The following is a 16,874-nucleotide window of genomic DNA, read 5'->3' on the forward strand; positions in this document are numbered from 1 at the left end:
AGTATTTTAATATATTAATTTAAGAAGAATATTAATTAATTAAGATATAGAAGATTGACCAATTTTATTTTTCTTCATATTATATGTAAGAGTAATTTAAAAATACTAGATAGTACTCGTGCAATGCACCGAGATACATATTCATTTTAATGTTTCGTTTTATTTTTTGTCTTTGTTGATATAATATGGTTTATGTAGTTTTGAGAAAGATAATGTTTTTACTTTTGAATAAAAATAAATTTGAAGACATCATAATTTTTTTAAAATATATAACGATATTAATATCAAATTAACTATTTAAAAGTTTTTGTTTTTTATATAATTCAATTATTTTATTTTTTATTATAATTTAATTTAGGTCAAATAATGAATTAATTTATTTTTTCTTAACAATAAATTTTTTATAAAGATAATGATTATGTTAGAACTCGGTAATTATCCTAATTACATCCTCTATTTGATTATGTTTATCCGTAGTTAGTTACACGAATTCAAACATGGAGCTTTAATAAGTTGTACTTATGAATAATTTACTTGTAATCTTGAATTTTAAGTAATATGCATCAATATACAGTACTTCATGCATAAAAAATGCTTTTTAATAGTTTTTGTCAAATGATTTATAATATAGTATAGATATTTAATATATTCTAATAATATAGTTAATGTTATATTACTAAAATAGAGTAACTTTTGAAGTTGAATATAATTTAATTACATATTTTGATTTTAGGAAATTTATAACCTAATTATTGTAGATATTTAAACTTTGAGAAAATCGTATATGTATTTTGTTCCAATTTCATTGTTGATACCCACAAAAATTTCTTTTGTATTTTTCACATATAAGTTAAATGATATATATCAAGAAATATTCAAATAACAAATTATAGGAATCATATTTTATTAATTATATAATATTTAACAAACAAACAAAAATGTGCTACTTTGTATCTCTGTCTAAAAATATAGCATTGACATTACATGGCAAAATATCATATTTTGTTAATTATATAATATTTAACAGACAAATAAAAATATATAACAAATTCAAAAAATCATATTTCATTAATTATATTATATTAACAAACAAACAAAATTGTGGTCCTATGTAGGATCCTACAATCTCACTCAAAGACTTATTACACCTTCCTCACAATGCATGATAAAGAAGCCATTCCTCACTCACCCTCGAAACCCATTTTTCTTAATTTTAAATTTATATTTTATACCATTATAATTATTTAATTAATTTACTTTATGTCTCTTCTTTTTAAATTTTACATTTTACACCCTCATCAAATTAATATACATAATCTTATATAAAATATGTTTAAAAAATACGTTTTTATTTTATCAAGTTATTCTATTATAATCGTCTCGTCAATACCTTCGAAATGAGCCCAATATTAAATGGTTTTTGACTTAATTATATTATTATATATTATATATACTAGGATAAAATATTTTTAATATTTACACTTTATACTCTTATCATTATTTATTTAATTTATGGTATATCATTTGTTTTTTCAATTTTCGTTTTACACCATTATCACATGTGTACTCGTTACATTATGAACAATGATATCGACATTTTGTACAAAATACGTTAGAAACAATTGTAAAAGTAATATGATTTGAAATAAAGTGAAGTTACTGATTTAAAATAAAGTAAAGTTATTGATTTGAAATAAAGTAAAAAAAAAATTCATTGTGTCAACTCAAAGGACTTAATTCATAAACTTATCGTATTTGGATTACTAGATTTCTTTTGCAAAACAAATCTTTTTATATAAAAATAAATTGTGTTTACAATCATCAATATATATATATATATACATATACGTATATAAATCTTTATATAGCAAAATGCACGAAATAACAACATATTTTTACAAATCTATATATCTATATTAGAGGAAGAACCAAAAATGTTGTTCAATGAGAAACTTTCTATCATATTTATCTTTTTTTCTCATTATTTTGATTAATTTTTAAAATACAATCAACACATTAATTGCTAACCCCTTTTATTTTTCTACCTTTTAACTCTGTTTTCATTATTCTATGAAGGAAATTTAAATCCACAAATATACAGAACTATATATAATACTATTTACATAAATACATGTATATTTTTAATTACATGACAATTGAAAAAATAAGTCATCAAAAACAATCGAAATATATATATATATATATATATATATATATATATATCAAAAATATATTAAAGTAATAATCAAGATGTGGTTCAATTAAAAGTTTTCAACCATACCTATTTTTTTTCTTTATAATTGAAATTAGAATGCACAAACAAATATTTTTACTTACATCAATGCATATATTTTTTTTATTTACATGATTAAAAATGCATTATATGTTATATATATATATATATGTGTGTGTGTGTGTGTGTGTGTGTGTGTGTGTATGTGTGATAACCGGGTTCTAGTTATATAATTTGAGGTAATTATTATTTGATTACGTGATTAACTGTTTATAAATAAATTAAGGTGCATGTATATATGAAAATGTGAATATGTGTATATGCATGCATGTAAATATAGTGTGAGGGGGAAACCGTCTTCTTAAGGCAAGATATTTAAAGGAGAAATTTTGAGAAGGATATTCTACCTGCTATTTGTAGAAAGAAACTGAGAAAAGAGAATTCTGTGTGTTTGTCTAAGTTGTGAAGTTGAAGTTGTGATCAATTTGGAAGTTGATTTCTGTGTGTGATTTCATCTTCAAATTCCTTGCTTTATAAGGTGAGTTTTTACAGCAGTCTTTGAATTCAAATACATTGCTACTGTTAAAATTCTGTTTTTTCATGTTATTAAGAACTTATGAGCAGATATGTACCAATTAACAGCTATGTTCTTCGAGTTTTAATGGTATATGAATATCATAATACATGTTTCAGTTTTTGTTTGTCTAGAATATTGGGTTCAATCAATAGCAAGGGGCGATTTGAAGGTGCTCGACCACGATAGAAACCCTTTCCTGTTCCAAGTCAAATTAAACCAAATAACCAAAAAACAAGCATTCAATTTATCTTCCATATTTATCGAATCAAATATTACTATATTTGTTAGCCATTAACAAACACCTTGATCACCTTTTATTTATTTATTATATATATATATATATATATATATATATCACTGCATTCTCCAATCTAAAATAGATCCATGTATTGAGAACATGATGCTACCGGACATATTATTTTCCCACATACTACCAAGGCTGCCGGCCAAATCCCTACACCGTTTTCTTTAACAACACCAATGTTTGTGGAGATGCATCACCACCACCACAACCTTCTTCTTATCCTCTTGTCCGAAACAACCCCGGGCAAGTTTCAAACCATCGATCTCAAATCACTTGGAGACGGTCTAAGTAGTACTGTCAGCCGTACTTTGCCATTCAGTCATGAAAACATGTCGATTCTAGCATCTGTACGTGGATTGGTATCTGTACGCATAAATAACAAATGCAACGACACGGAATACTCTGATCTAATTTTATGGAATCTTTTAACGGACCAATATAAGACCTTGTCTAGATCCACCAACGAAAAATGCCACGTGACCAACGCAATAGTATTTGGGTTGTATTACAGTTGTAACGACTACAAGCTTCTACTTGCAACCAACAATCACGACGTTTTTTATATACTTTTTGAAATCCAACTCATGGAGAAAGGTGGAGACGATACAAGAGGACTTCAAATATCATTTTACCCCCTATTGGGTTGCGGAATGTTGGAAGCAGCCATGTGTTTTGTTGAATGAAAAACTGTATTTTATAGTTAATCGATACAAGAGGAAATCAAGAAGCTTTAGCCATTCAGTTATAAGGTTTGATTTGAAGACGGATAAGTTGAGAAAGTTATCAGGTCCCCAAACGAGTACTGAAGAAGTTACCTAGACAATCTCGGGACCAGTTAACTACCTTATCGCTTGCTGAAAAAAGTGATTATATTATAATTTTTTTGTAACAAGAAAACCAATTAACGGTTATGTTCTTCGAGTTGTAGTGGTATATGAGAATCATAATACGTGTTTCAATTTTTGTTTGTCTGGTATTTTAGTTGGTTGTTGAACGTTAGACTTTATGCATGAATAGTGGTATGATTGTGTTATTATTCTCAAGGACCAATTAACAACAATATTATTAACCTTATCATCCACAATTTACTGTTGCTATGAAATTACCCTGGCCAATCTTCATATACGATTATAATCCTCGTAACTATATATCTATATATAAAGGAGATCACCATTTTCATACCTCTACATGCCATTTCTTTATCTTGTCAAGGTTTAATAGAGATTAAATGTAAGAACAATAGTTGTTTACGATATTAAATAAGAGGTTTGTGAATCCTCTACAACGATTACAACTCAACCTCATCGATTGGATCAAAACTTAGAGACACGTTTACTTACGAATACTAAAAATTGTCGTATCTAAAATATCGTCTGCTTTCATTTTCTTAAGGTCTGTAGATAGTAAAATGGTCCCATATTGTATACTATAATGCATTATCTCATGATAATATAATATGATAAAATGATATATCAATAACACAAATTAAAAACAAAAATGAAACGTAATAACCTTATCAGATTTGTTTATATAGCTATAAGATATTATAATAAACAATAAATTATGGGCATTTGACACGTAACTCAGTTGGTAAATTGGTGGCGCGACTTTACTCAAATACAAGACACTTCCAGGGTTCAATCCCCATCCCGACCCCTCCACCTTTGGCTAGCTTCAATAGATGAGTGAGTCGAAAAATGCCCCTCATGTTAGTTATCTTGGAGGCGAGTTCTGTGTGGAACGGGTTGGAGTTGTTTGATAGTAAACTTTTTACTTAAATAAACAATAAGCTATGAGTTTTATGTTTAGTAGATTACAAAATTGTGTGAATATGCGGGTACGTAAACATATATATACATATATATATATATATGTGTGTGTGTTGTATATATATATGTATGTATGTATATATATTTTAATTTAGAGGGGGGAGGCCCCTTCTATCAAGAGAAAAAACCAAAAACGCTAAAAAGCAAACAAGTTACGCGCTCGGATGAGGGCGAACCACATCCACCAGAAAAGAACCAAGGCTTCCCGAGGGGAAAGAAAGGAAGAAAAAAGGGGGAGAGGAGAGAGAGACCAACCACTAGGGAAGGTTACAGGCAAGCCGAGCCCGAACAACATTCGGGGAGAGCTTAATGGTCAAGCTAAGAAGCCTGGACCGGACATCATCAGTAATGGTCTTAACCCCCATATTGTGTGATCTCCTCTTATTCTTGAAGATACGATAATTTCTTTCCTGCGAGAGGTGGTAGACGGTCTTGCCTTTGGTGGCTTGCTGGAAGATACTAATGATAGCAACCCAATTATCTAGGACAACAGGGATGTTGAGCTTAGGCTTAAGATCATTCCAAACCTGATTAGGATATAGACACTAGAAAAAAAATGTTCATGAGAATCAGACTTATTTTGACAGAAAAGATGTTGATGTATGTATATATATATGTGTGTGTATGTATATATGTGTATACAAATGTATGTATGTATATATATGTATATATATATATATATATATATATGTATGTCTATAGGGTTGAATTTATGTGAAATCAGATTGTTTTTATGAGAGCCGTGACACCACTTTTTCACACTTGAAACTTCACAGCAAAACACTGTGAAGATAAAAAAAATTTAAACCTTCATAGCAAAAACATTGTAAAGGTTGGGGTCACGTGAGACCAACATATTTTCGTAAGACTCGTGATCCCAAATCTATATATATACACATAAATTACATTTGAGAATATATATATACACATACATCTCTATGTATATAAGGCCGGCCGGCCCCGGCCGATGAGCATAGGGAATCTATACTCGAGCGTTCACAGTACAATCTCTCTTCCAATAAGATAGAAGTAAGGAAGGTTTTTTATTTTGACTTGGTTGGATCACATCAAAGACCAAAACTAAAGTATACTCCCTCGAAGATAATGTATTGTGATTTTAAACGATGAAATTTCAATTCCTTAGGTTTTAACATGAAAACTCACTTCCTTTTCGTCCCATCTATTGATATTATTATTCTACCTTTACATGTACCTATAATCCATTTCACTCATAACCTTCGCTATTGTTCCTATCTCACATTTTGTTTTACTATTCTCATGTTTATGTATTTAGACAAGAAATTGATTATCAACAATCTTAACCGGTCTCACACGGAATCTGCCTACAAGGACATTAATATAAAGAGGCATTTTCTGACTCACTGAATAGTTACGGCCACCCAGCGGAGGGCATGTATTTTATTTTAAATATGTTAAATTATTTTATTGTAAAATTTTAATTTTACATAGCATTTAAAAATAAATAAACAGTTCTTTATAAAACCATGATAGTTTGTAATATTAGATTCTTATTTTAGTGAATCAACTTCCACTAGAATCATGTTAGGGTTGTTTGGCAGTTATTGAATGGTTTTATGCAGAATGATTAAGAGACTTTTATAATATAGTACAAAATGAAATATAATTGTTTCATTAAGAGTGTTTTAGAACCATTAAGAGACAAGACTTTTTGACCTAACAAGATTCAAGAATCTTGGTGATTCAGAGGTTACCTCTTAACGAAACTATAAAAAGATAAACAAACAACCCCCTTAATTGGTTGTCAAATCCTTAAATATATGTAAATTTCATTTCTTGTTCTAAAATAACAATTTTAAAGGTCGATTCTTTAAAATAGGAATCAAAGTGAAGAGAATTGGTTGCATGTTGATGTAATTTTCTTCTTTATAAGGAGAGAGACTTGATGAAAACTATCATCCATGTTATATAGAGATGGATTATTATACAATCCCTTATATTTATACAACTAATACAACTCAATCTTAACCGATCATTTAATTTGATGAATATGTAATTTCATAAGAATTTTGATTGTTTCCTAATATAAAATATTGATCATAATTAATGAACATTATTCATCTTTCATAAATATTTAAATCATAATAAATAAACTGTCATCATTTCTATAAATATTTCAATTTATTAGGTTGCGTTAGTTATATAAATACGTTGAATTGCACTCGAAACAAACTCTCTTTATATATATTGTTTCTTGCTTAGAAGAGAGCCCAAAATTTCTAAAATATTACACGTGTTTGGAGATGGTAACTGGAATGGAGACAAATTCCAGTGCAATCGAAAGAGTAAATTGAACACAGACAAATCCCAATTCCCAACTACATTACTTGTGATTTTTACCAAAAAAAGAAAATGTCTAAAACCGATAACTTCAATGTATTACTGTATAAAAGACGCAACGCAAACCAGACTCGATCAGCTTATCATTATCGCTTACACCACCAGCAATGGATGCTACCGACTCCAATGGTAGAAGTAAGCAGCTTCATGTAGCTATGTTTCCATGGCTTGCTTTCGGCCATATCATCCCTTTCCTTGACCTTTCCAAATTTATAGCCCAAAAGGGTCACAGAGTCTCTTTTCTTTCCACCACTCGAAACATCCAACGTCTTCCACCTTCCCATCTCTCCCCACTTATAACTTTGGTTCCACTCACACTTCCACCTGAACACCACCTGCCTCAGCATGCAGAGGCCACCATCGACATCCGCACCCATGATATGCAACACCTCAAGAAGGCCTTCGACGGTCTTCAACACCAGCTCACTCGCTTTCTCCAGGACAATTCTCCGGACTGGATTATTTATGATTTCGCTCCCTACTGGTTGCCATCGGTCGCCGCGGGCCTTGGCATCTCACGAGCCTTCTTCTCGATTGTCAACGCATGGTTCCTCGCCTTTTTGGGACGGTCGGCGGAAGAAATGATAAACGATTCGCATGAACGAACAACCGTGGAGGATTTCATGGTGCCACCCAAGTGGGTTCCCTTCCCTACCAAAGTATGCTACCGGAAGCATGAGGTCAAATGGATGCTCGATAGCAGCACTTGTCTAAATGCTTCTGGGGTTTCAGATACGTATCGTTCCGGGATGATCTTTCAGGGGTCTGATTGTGTGTTTATAAGATATTGCTATGAATTTGAACCCCAATGGTTAACCCTTCTAGAGGAGTTGCACCACCTCCCGGTGATTCCCGTGGGATTAATGCCACCGGCAAAGGCCACCGACGTCGGAGATGAGAAAGATGACGCATGGGTGACCATCAAGAAGTGGCTAGACGGTCAACAAAAAGGTCAAGTGGTGTACGTGGCATTAGGAAGTGAGGTTATGCTGAGCAACAGCGAGGTGGGTGAGTTAGCGTTGGGTCTGGAGCTGTCAGGGTTACCCTTCTTTTGGGGTCTGAGAAAGCCAGCAGGTTCCACGTCGGTGGAGTTGCCAGAGGGGTTCTTAGAGCGAACCCATAACCGTGGGATGTTGTGGAAGAGCTGGGTGCCTCAGTTACAGATACTGAGCCATGTGTCGGTGGGCGGTTTCTTGACTCACTGTGGTTGGGGGTCAATTGTGGAAGGGTTAACCTTCGGTCAGCCTCTAATAATGCTTCCATTTCTGGTGGACCAAGGTCTGAATGCCCGAGCACTGGTGGAAAAACAGGTGGGAATGGAGGTCCCAAGAGACGAGAAAGATGGTTCCTTTACCAAGGAGTGGGTGGCGGAGTCGGTGCGTTTGGTGGTGGTGGAAGATGAAGGGAAGATGTACAAGAGAAACTCAATGGAGTTGAGTAAAATATTTGGAGATACGAAGCTACAGAACAAGTATACAGACGACTTTGTAAAGTATTTGGAGAAGCAGAGGATGAGTGTTCCATCGAACGGTTGAGGGCCATAATCTCAAGCATCGGTGTTCATGAAGTTGATGATGAATAAGTTAATCTGAGTTTTATAAATCAACCTTTTAATTGCTGTTTACAGTTTTAAGGTTAAAAGACGGTTGAGGACCTGTTCTGTAAATCTAGGACACGTGTAATGGTGTGCATGAATATATATAGTGATGAGTCAGAAAAAAAAAATGATGCGTCGTACACGATAATATTTAAACGTGTTATAATAAATGTATAGAATGTTTTAAGCATTTTAAGTATTCTTTAAGACAATTTTAAAATAAAATGTCTTATTAACAAGTTTGTGTAATACTTTTGAGATTGTCTTGTGAACATATTTTTTATAGGTAATATAACAACCTATCTTCTTTGTAACATTTCTATCGGAAATTTGGCATATGACCTATTTGTAATGTCGTCATATACCTCTGAATTTATAGATTTTGTATGTTCACGTCTCATGATATCCCAAATCAAAAGCAGCACTAGCACTGCGTACATCAACTACTTAAAAACCAACATATAATATGTTGATATAAAATCTATCGAATGCTATCTTGAACTAATCTTCAGTCCCAACAGTTAGGTAGTAAAAATACTATATTAATCTATTAGCCTCAATCATCATATTTGTGAATAATACAACTAGCATTCAATTCAACACTTAGAAAAAATTCTTATTATTTGCCTTGTAATGCTCATATCCGATACACAACATTAATCGGATATGACACATGTCGATTAACATCAGAACCTTATAAATTTGATGAGTTCAAAAGCTTCGGATCTTAGACGCTATTGGATCCATAGTTTAAATGAAAATGTGAGATCAAATCGATTTGATTATTCTCCATCTGAATGGAAGAATCCGATTGACCTATGTGCGTGGTCACTCAATCTTGATTTTCAAGAACCCACGTTTTATTCTAAGTCACTCAATTCGATTTTTCTAACTTCATAATTATTTTATAGTTGAAATCCAATCTATAGCTTAAATTTTGAAATATAAGAGATAAGATTTTTCTTTGTAAAAGTCTTGTAACTATCAACGAATAGCTTTTAACAAAATCCAATACTAGTTAAAATGAGGTTAAGTTCCTCATTAAAGCGGATTAGTTTGTCATCTAACCGAAAAAAAGATCAATACAAGATAAAGTCAAATAGTAGTCTGACAAACACTACTATTGACAGACCGGATTTTGGAGTGCAAAATTGTCCTCCAAGTGTGGCTCACCAACTCTACCAGCTCGTCCTGATATGAGAACATGCTTAACATGTTTGCCAAAATAAGTTCTAAAAAACTATTTTATTGGTGTCATACTTTCTTTAGTATTCCCTCTGCATACAAAAGGATATGATAGGTTAACAAATGTCTACATCAATCATAAAAAGCTAAATTAAAGAGTACAAACATGCATGGATCAACAAATCAGATGAAGACACACGTTAAAGTTAGATAGTAGCATTTAATGTAATCGTGGCTATAAAAGGTCACCCTTGTCATTTATAGTTATTCACACATTTTGAAAGAACTTCTGAGTGATAGTTTCTTAGGCAAAATCGGTGTCATTCTGTGAATACTATCTTAGTTCTTTAGATCTGAAAAAAAAAAGTATCTCCTTATATCACTCTTTTCAACTATGAGTAAATTTGTCACCAATTAGATTGTTTAAGATCACCGGTCTTACATTCCCAGATTCCACGACAGATCTGTAATTCTTTGTTCTATTCCAAAATATAGAATTAAAAATGAACAATTTGTGGTGTTTGTATTCGACCCCCCTTCTACAGACACATCGATCATGTGTAAGTCATTATATCCCAAGACCAATATGACACAATAGTATTAACTATCAATGGTTACATTCACTACCACAATCAATAATACCATCTAATCTTGATCTTGGGATAGACGTCGACAAAGAAAATAAATCATGCTTTATGCTCAATGAGTTCAGAGGTTTATAATATAAAATATTACGTCTAAATCAAACTGATTCATAATTCCATAAGAATGCAAGATTTGTAAACATTAGCAATATGCAAACGAACACTTTACATTTTGCCGCAATCAATAAAAAATGTTAAGTTGCCTAACTAGATAAAGTAATATGTTCGTATCTAGTTAAATTATTGTTCGGTTATTGAACTGAATAAACGGTCTGAATGATAAAATTGACTATTTTACACTTTGGTTTACATCAAACATCTTTTGTAGATCAAATTTTACAGCAAAGTATAAATTACACAAATTTTGATTTTGGGTTGTCCTTTTACTGGGCCAAGCATGCTAAGTTGTCTCCAGAACTTGAATCATGTATTCGATAGGCTGAATGAGGTTGTTATATTTATCAGATCAAATCATACATTAAAAATAGCATGTTATCTGAAAGAAAACAATGCAATCGAACCTGATAAGTACTCCAAAAACAATTAAACTCCCTGTAAGAAAAACGACAAATCCAAACACAATATTTTCAACCAGAATGAGAAGTATGATTCGAATTATCCAAAACAATCTTCTTATCCTCAGGTTATTGTCACAGGTCCTAAATCTTCCTGGCCTCTCGAACTCATGGCCAAAAAACTCGGCCTTGAAAGCTTCTTTTTGTTGTTGCTATCAAGTTATTTCTCGGGTGTTGTCAACGAACTTCTCCTATCTACTCTGTAGGGTTTCATGGTACATATTATATGCTTTGTATCTATGTATTTCAATCTAATAATTTTAAAATGGGAAAATTGCACCAAAATGGAACCAACTTTCACCTGATTTCTATTTTGGGGAACCAACTTTCAAAATTATCATTTTGGGGAACCAACTTTCACTTGAGTTTTATTTTGAGGAACTAACTTTCACCTTATTCCTATTTTGGGGAACCAACTTTCAAAATCGTCATTTTGGGGAACCAACTTGGACCTGATTCCTATTTTGGGGAACCAACTTTCAAAATCGTCATTTTGGGGAACCAACTTGGATCTGATTTCTATTTTGGGGAACCAACTTTCAAAATAGTCATTTTAGGGAACCAACTTGCATTTGATTCCTATTTTGGGAAACCAACTTGCAAAATAATTATAGAAAAATAACTAAAATTCATTTCTTTTCAAAAATTAATGCAATAAAATCTATTTTTCATTTCAAATCTCGTTTTTTAAAATTCAGATATCAAATTGAAGATTTTCGAAAAAAATTCAAATTACCACGATAAAAATTGTTTTTTTCTAATGCAATAAAAAATTCAATTTAATAGAAAAAAATTAATTGATGCAATAAAAAATAAATATTAAATATCACATTCAAGATTTTTATATCTAACCAATTTGTGTCAATATTAAAGTTTAAATCAAATTTGGCAAATCCAACCAAAAGTTTGATAGAGACCCTTAAATTATCTGTTACATGTTCAACAGATCAATCAGACCCTTAAATAAACAAAAAGTTCGATAGAGACCCCTAAATGACGATTTTAAAAGTTTGGTTCCCCAAAATAGGAATCAGGTGAAAGTTGGTTCCATTTTGGTGTAATTTTCCCATTTTTCTATAATTATTTTTCAAGTTGGTTCCCCAAAATAGGAATTAGGTGCAAGTTGGTTCCCCAAAATGACGATTTTGAAAGTTGGTTTCCCAAAATAGGAATCAAGTAAAAGTTTGTTCCCCAAAATGACAATTTTGAAAGTTCGTTCCCCAAAATAGGAATCATGTGAAAGTTGGTTCCATTTTGGTGCAATTTTCCCTTTTAAAATCGTAACTTTGAAACAAATTTAACGATAACATGTTCATAGTCCATACAATAAAGTTGTAATATATCATAAATGCTTAACTAAAAATAGTCTAAAACAAAATAAAGAATGTCATAATTAATCTAAATATACTTCAAAATAAATATAATGACAACATGAAACGTTACGTCATAAAATTTAAAAGAAATTAAAATTAGAAAGTTAATAAATAATAAATAACATATTAAATATTATAAATTATTTAATAATATTATATATATATATATATATATATGTATATGTGTGTGTGTGTGTTTATATGTAGGCTTGGCATCACATGAAACCAACATGTTTTTGTGAGACTCGTAACACCACTTTTTTACACTTGAAACTTCACAGGAAAACGCTGTGAAAGTAACATTCACAGTGTTTTTGCTGTGAATGTTCGGTTTTTTTTTTTTTTTACTTACACAATGTATTGATATGATGTTTCAAGTGTAAAAAAATAATCCCACTGGTCTCATGAAAACAAGCTGAACGTACGTAAATTCGACATTTTGTGTGTGTAGGGGGCAAGTGTTATTTTATCCATTTTCTACTCTCTCTTTTTCATTAGATGTCTGAATTATTTGTTGGCCTAATATTGTAGTCATTATGGGTCATCTATTCTACAACTTTAAATGGGCTAGGCAAATTGGCCAACTGTTTAGGCCCAATCCACCCGCATGCTTTTCAAATTTCTTAAACTTATAAAAAATAGGAACCTATATATATACTAGAAGGGTACTCATATAATGTAACATAATACAACTCTATTTTAATATTTCTTTTTATTTATTTTGTCTTAATCGATGTTATAATATGGTTTTATGTAATTTTCAGAAAACGATAATGGTTTATTTTTGAATAAAATATAATATTAAAAATTGAAAAAAAAATATTGATATTGTTACCTAACTAACTATTTAAAAAATTTCTTTTCTGTGTATTTTTTTATTCATTTTTTTTATTTTTAGTTTAATAATATACTTTTTTATAAAGATAATACTTAAGTATTTTGTTAAAACTCAATGATTATCCTAATTATATTTTAGATTTTTTATATTTAAAATAAAATGTTTATTCTCTATTTGATTATGTTTATCTGCAATTAGTTACACGAATTCAAACATGAAGCTTTAATAAGTTGTACTTAGGCACAATTTACTTGTAATCTTGAATTTTAAGTAATATGCATCAATAAACAGTATTTCATGCATAAAAAATTGTTTTTAAAAGTTTTTGTCAAATGTTTTATAATATAGTATATATATATATATATATATATATATAAAGAGAGAGAGAGAGAGAGAGAGAGAGAGAGAGAAGGGGGCGGGGTCACCAAATGTAAATCACTCATATTTCCACAAACCGTGTAAACTATCATCATTCGTCGATTTTATTGTTTAATCATATGAAATTGTTTCATATAATATTTTTTTATGAAGTTGTATCATATATGGTTATGAAATTGTTTCAAGAAGAAATAAAAATACTTTTCTTGCCACGAAGGTTCAAATACGGTGACTCCGAGCAACTCGCAAAGCAAGTGGTCGTCCTGAGATTAGTCGGCTCGGATAGCGGGTTGGATATCCATGTTAATAAAAAAACCATTTTTTATACATCAAATATTGTTTACCGATATATATTACTTAAAATTGAAGACTACAAGTAATAGTGCAGAATATAACTCTTTAAAGTTGTATTTTGAATTAAATAACTAACTGATAAACATAATCAAATACAAGATACACACTTCGTTTTAAATACAAAATATCTAAAATATAATTAAGATAATCATTGAACTCGAAATATTTCATCATTATATCCTTAAATAAAAAAATTACATCATTAAAACTTAAACAAATTACATCTTCATCATTAAATCTAAATAAATTAAACTATAATAAAAATTTAAAGTAAAGAAATTATATAAAAATATTTCATAAAATTGAACGGATACAACCAGGGGCGGAACACAATATGGGCCTATAGGGGCCCAGGCCCCTGTGATTTTTTTCCCAAATACCTGTGAGTAGTTTAGGCTGAGCTTAGAGAAAACCAAAAATTTCCATCGGCCCCTCCCCTCCAATCCCGAGAGACGACTACTCAGGCGAAGGCGRTAATCGAACCGAGAGCGACGGACGACGGTGACGCCGTGAAGGACTGACGGCCGACGGGCCACCACTGCAGCGAGCGACCAGGAGAGGCGACTGAGGCGAGACAGTCAGGGAGGCGGGGCGGGAGCGACGACCAGYGACCAGCAGGCAGCAGCGACAGCGAGAACGACAGCGAGTCAGCGACGGACGACGGTAGTAACTAGTAAGCCCCTGCTTCTCTCATTCTCTGGTGTTGACTGTTGTTGTTCAACTTCCTGTTCTGCTTCACATTCACTGCTTTGCTTCTGCTTCACATTCACTGCTTCTGCTTGACCAGTTGACTGCTAGACCTAGATGGCTAGATAAAGATTGCTACTGCTTGGTGCTAAATTGCTTGGTGCTAAATTGTATTGAAAAAATGCAAGGGGCATGTTTGGTGCTAAACTGTTTGGTGCTAAATTGCTAATGACAAATTGCTACTGCTTGGTGCTAAATTGCTAAATTGCTAATGACAGATTGACAGATTGAGTAGTCTGTAGAGTTAAGTTAGGGCTTGTGATTTGTGATTCTATGAATACACGGTGTACCATTGGAATAGCCTTAACAGTTCACTCTTCACTAGTTCACTGGTTTGTTCATTGGTTTCTTTGGTTAACACTTAACAGTCATGGGTTTGTTCATTGGTTTCTTTGGTTAACACTTAACAGTCATGGAAATGGGTTTGAACTACTTTTGGTCTCAATTCTTGTATATGTTTGTAACTTGATGTTTGTGTGGGATACTGAACAAAACTTAGGGATCCTTCTTCACTTAGAATATCTTCTTGATATTTGAATTCAAACCATGATCCAAATTTACTACGGATTTCACAAAACAAGGGTACATGTACAAGAGTTTTCTTTCCTCATATTGGAGATGTAATCATGTGATTAACAACATATTTTCAAATTCGGGCACTGTTTTTCTCCTCCGTTTCTTTAAATTTTAGCAAGTAATGTCACCATTTAGTTACAGAGTTCTTTTTCAKAACTGTAATTAAATACGGATCATCTCATGTATCCATTGTGTTTCGCCCCATTGGCCGGTTTTTGGCAGTTAACAGAGCTCATGCATAAATGAAACTAGTCCCCTAATCATCTGTCTTTGTTAAAATTTTCTCATTTTGGAACTGTTGTCATTGAAATTTGACACTCATGTTTTAGTTTCTCTTTTAGTTCAAAAGTTTTTGTATTGTAAATACCTTCTTCTTAGTCTAATTAGTCATCACTTTTTTCTATAACCTACACACTTGTTTTGTCAAGTTTGAAGTTAAAAGAGTAAACGATATGACACATGAAAGTCAAATATGGATTTCAATTTATGGGATTAAGGGAACACAAAGTCATTGCATTATCCTTGTTTCTTCCTGGTATAATTGGTCGCTCACATTCCAATGAAAAGAATTGCTGAGATATGCAAACTATAACCTGTAATGAGAATAAAAACAAAGCTTTCCTAYTCATGTTGTTATTGTGATCTCRTTCGTCCTAGTCCATTTTGTGTATCTGCTAGTTTGTGATCTTCTTTTCTAGAGGTTGTTGMTTCTCTTGGCATATATTCATATACGAAGAACTCTAAACATGACGGTTAACGACCCCTTTTTGTATATTGTATGCTGCAAATCAAGATACGCAAGATCCTAGTTTCGGAGTTCCATGATTCATGTGTATCACAGTTTACATATCCAACTTACAGCAAGTTTCCCTTTTTTGTTCATCTCCAAATGCAACTCTGGAAGTAAAATTGTGTTGTGATGCTCTGTGTTTTAAGTTGTTTTTGCATAGAACCAAAATTATGTATCTATAGCAGAGTTTTCACTGTTATTTTGAAAAGTTGAAAAAATTGAACACTGGAAACTTTGGTGTGCTTTGAAATACTAAAATTGATACTCATGATACATAATTTCATATCTGAACACAGATCATTTTTGAGATACAAAACGAATTATAGTAATAGATGTATGGTAAAATTACTAACGAGTCTGAATGAGGATATACATGCAAAAGTAATTTCTAAGACCAGAATGTTATAACTTTGGATAATGTATTTTTGGTACCTTTGAAATATATAGTATACTAGTTCCGGCCCCTACGGTTAGAAGGTTTGTGTTCCGCCCCTG

The 16,874-nt window shown here is 31.8% G+C and overlaps 1 protein-coding gene across 1 annotated transcript; it reads left to right on the plus strand.

The window, feature by feature from the left end:
• Window positions 1–7,308: 7,308 nt before the first annotated feature.
• On the plus strand, window positions 7,309–9,066 carry LOC112522297 (UDP-glycosyltransferase 91D1-like). The gene has a single exon (XM_025131428.1). The coding sequence runs from the start codon at window positions 7,430–7,432 to the stop codon at window positions 8,855–8,857; it is 1,428 nt and encodes a 475-aa protein (XP_024987196.1). The 5' UTR covers window positions 7,309–7,429; the 3' UTR covers window positions 8,858–9,066.
• Window positions 9,067–16,874: the final 7,808 nt, after the last annotated feature.

Source organism: Cynara cardunculus (genome assembly GCF_001531365.2).
Source record: "Cynara cardunculus var. scolymus isolate 2C chromosome LG 1, CcrdV1, whole genome shotgun sequence".
Lineage (NCBI taxonomy): Eukaryota > Viridiplantae > Streptophyta > Magnoliopsida > Asterales > Asteraceae > Cynara > Cynara cardunculus.

Excerpts from the sequence above, each read along its gene's own strand:
- LOC112522297 (XM_025131428.1), top strand. The coding sequence starts at position 7,430 with ATGGATGCTACCGACTCCAATGGTAGAAGTAAGCAGCTTCATGTAGCT.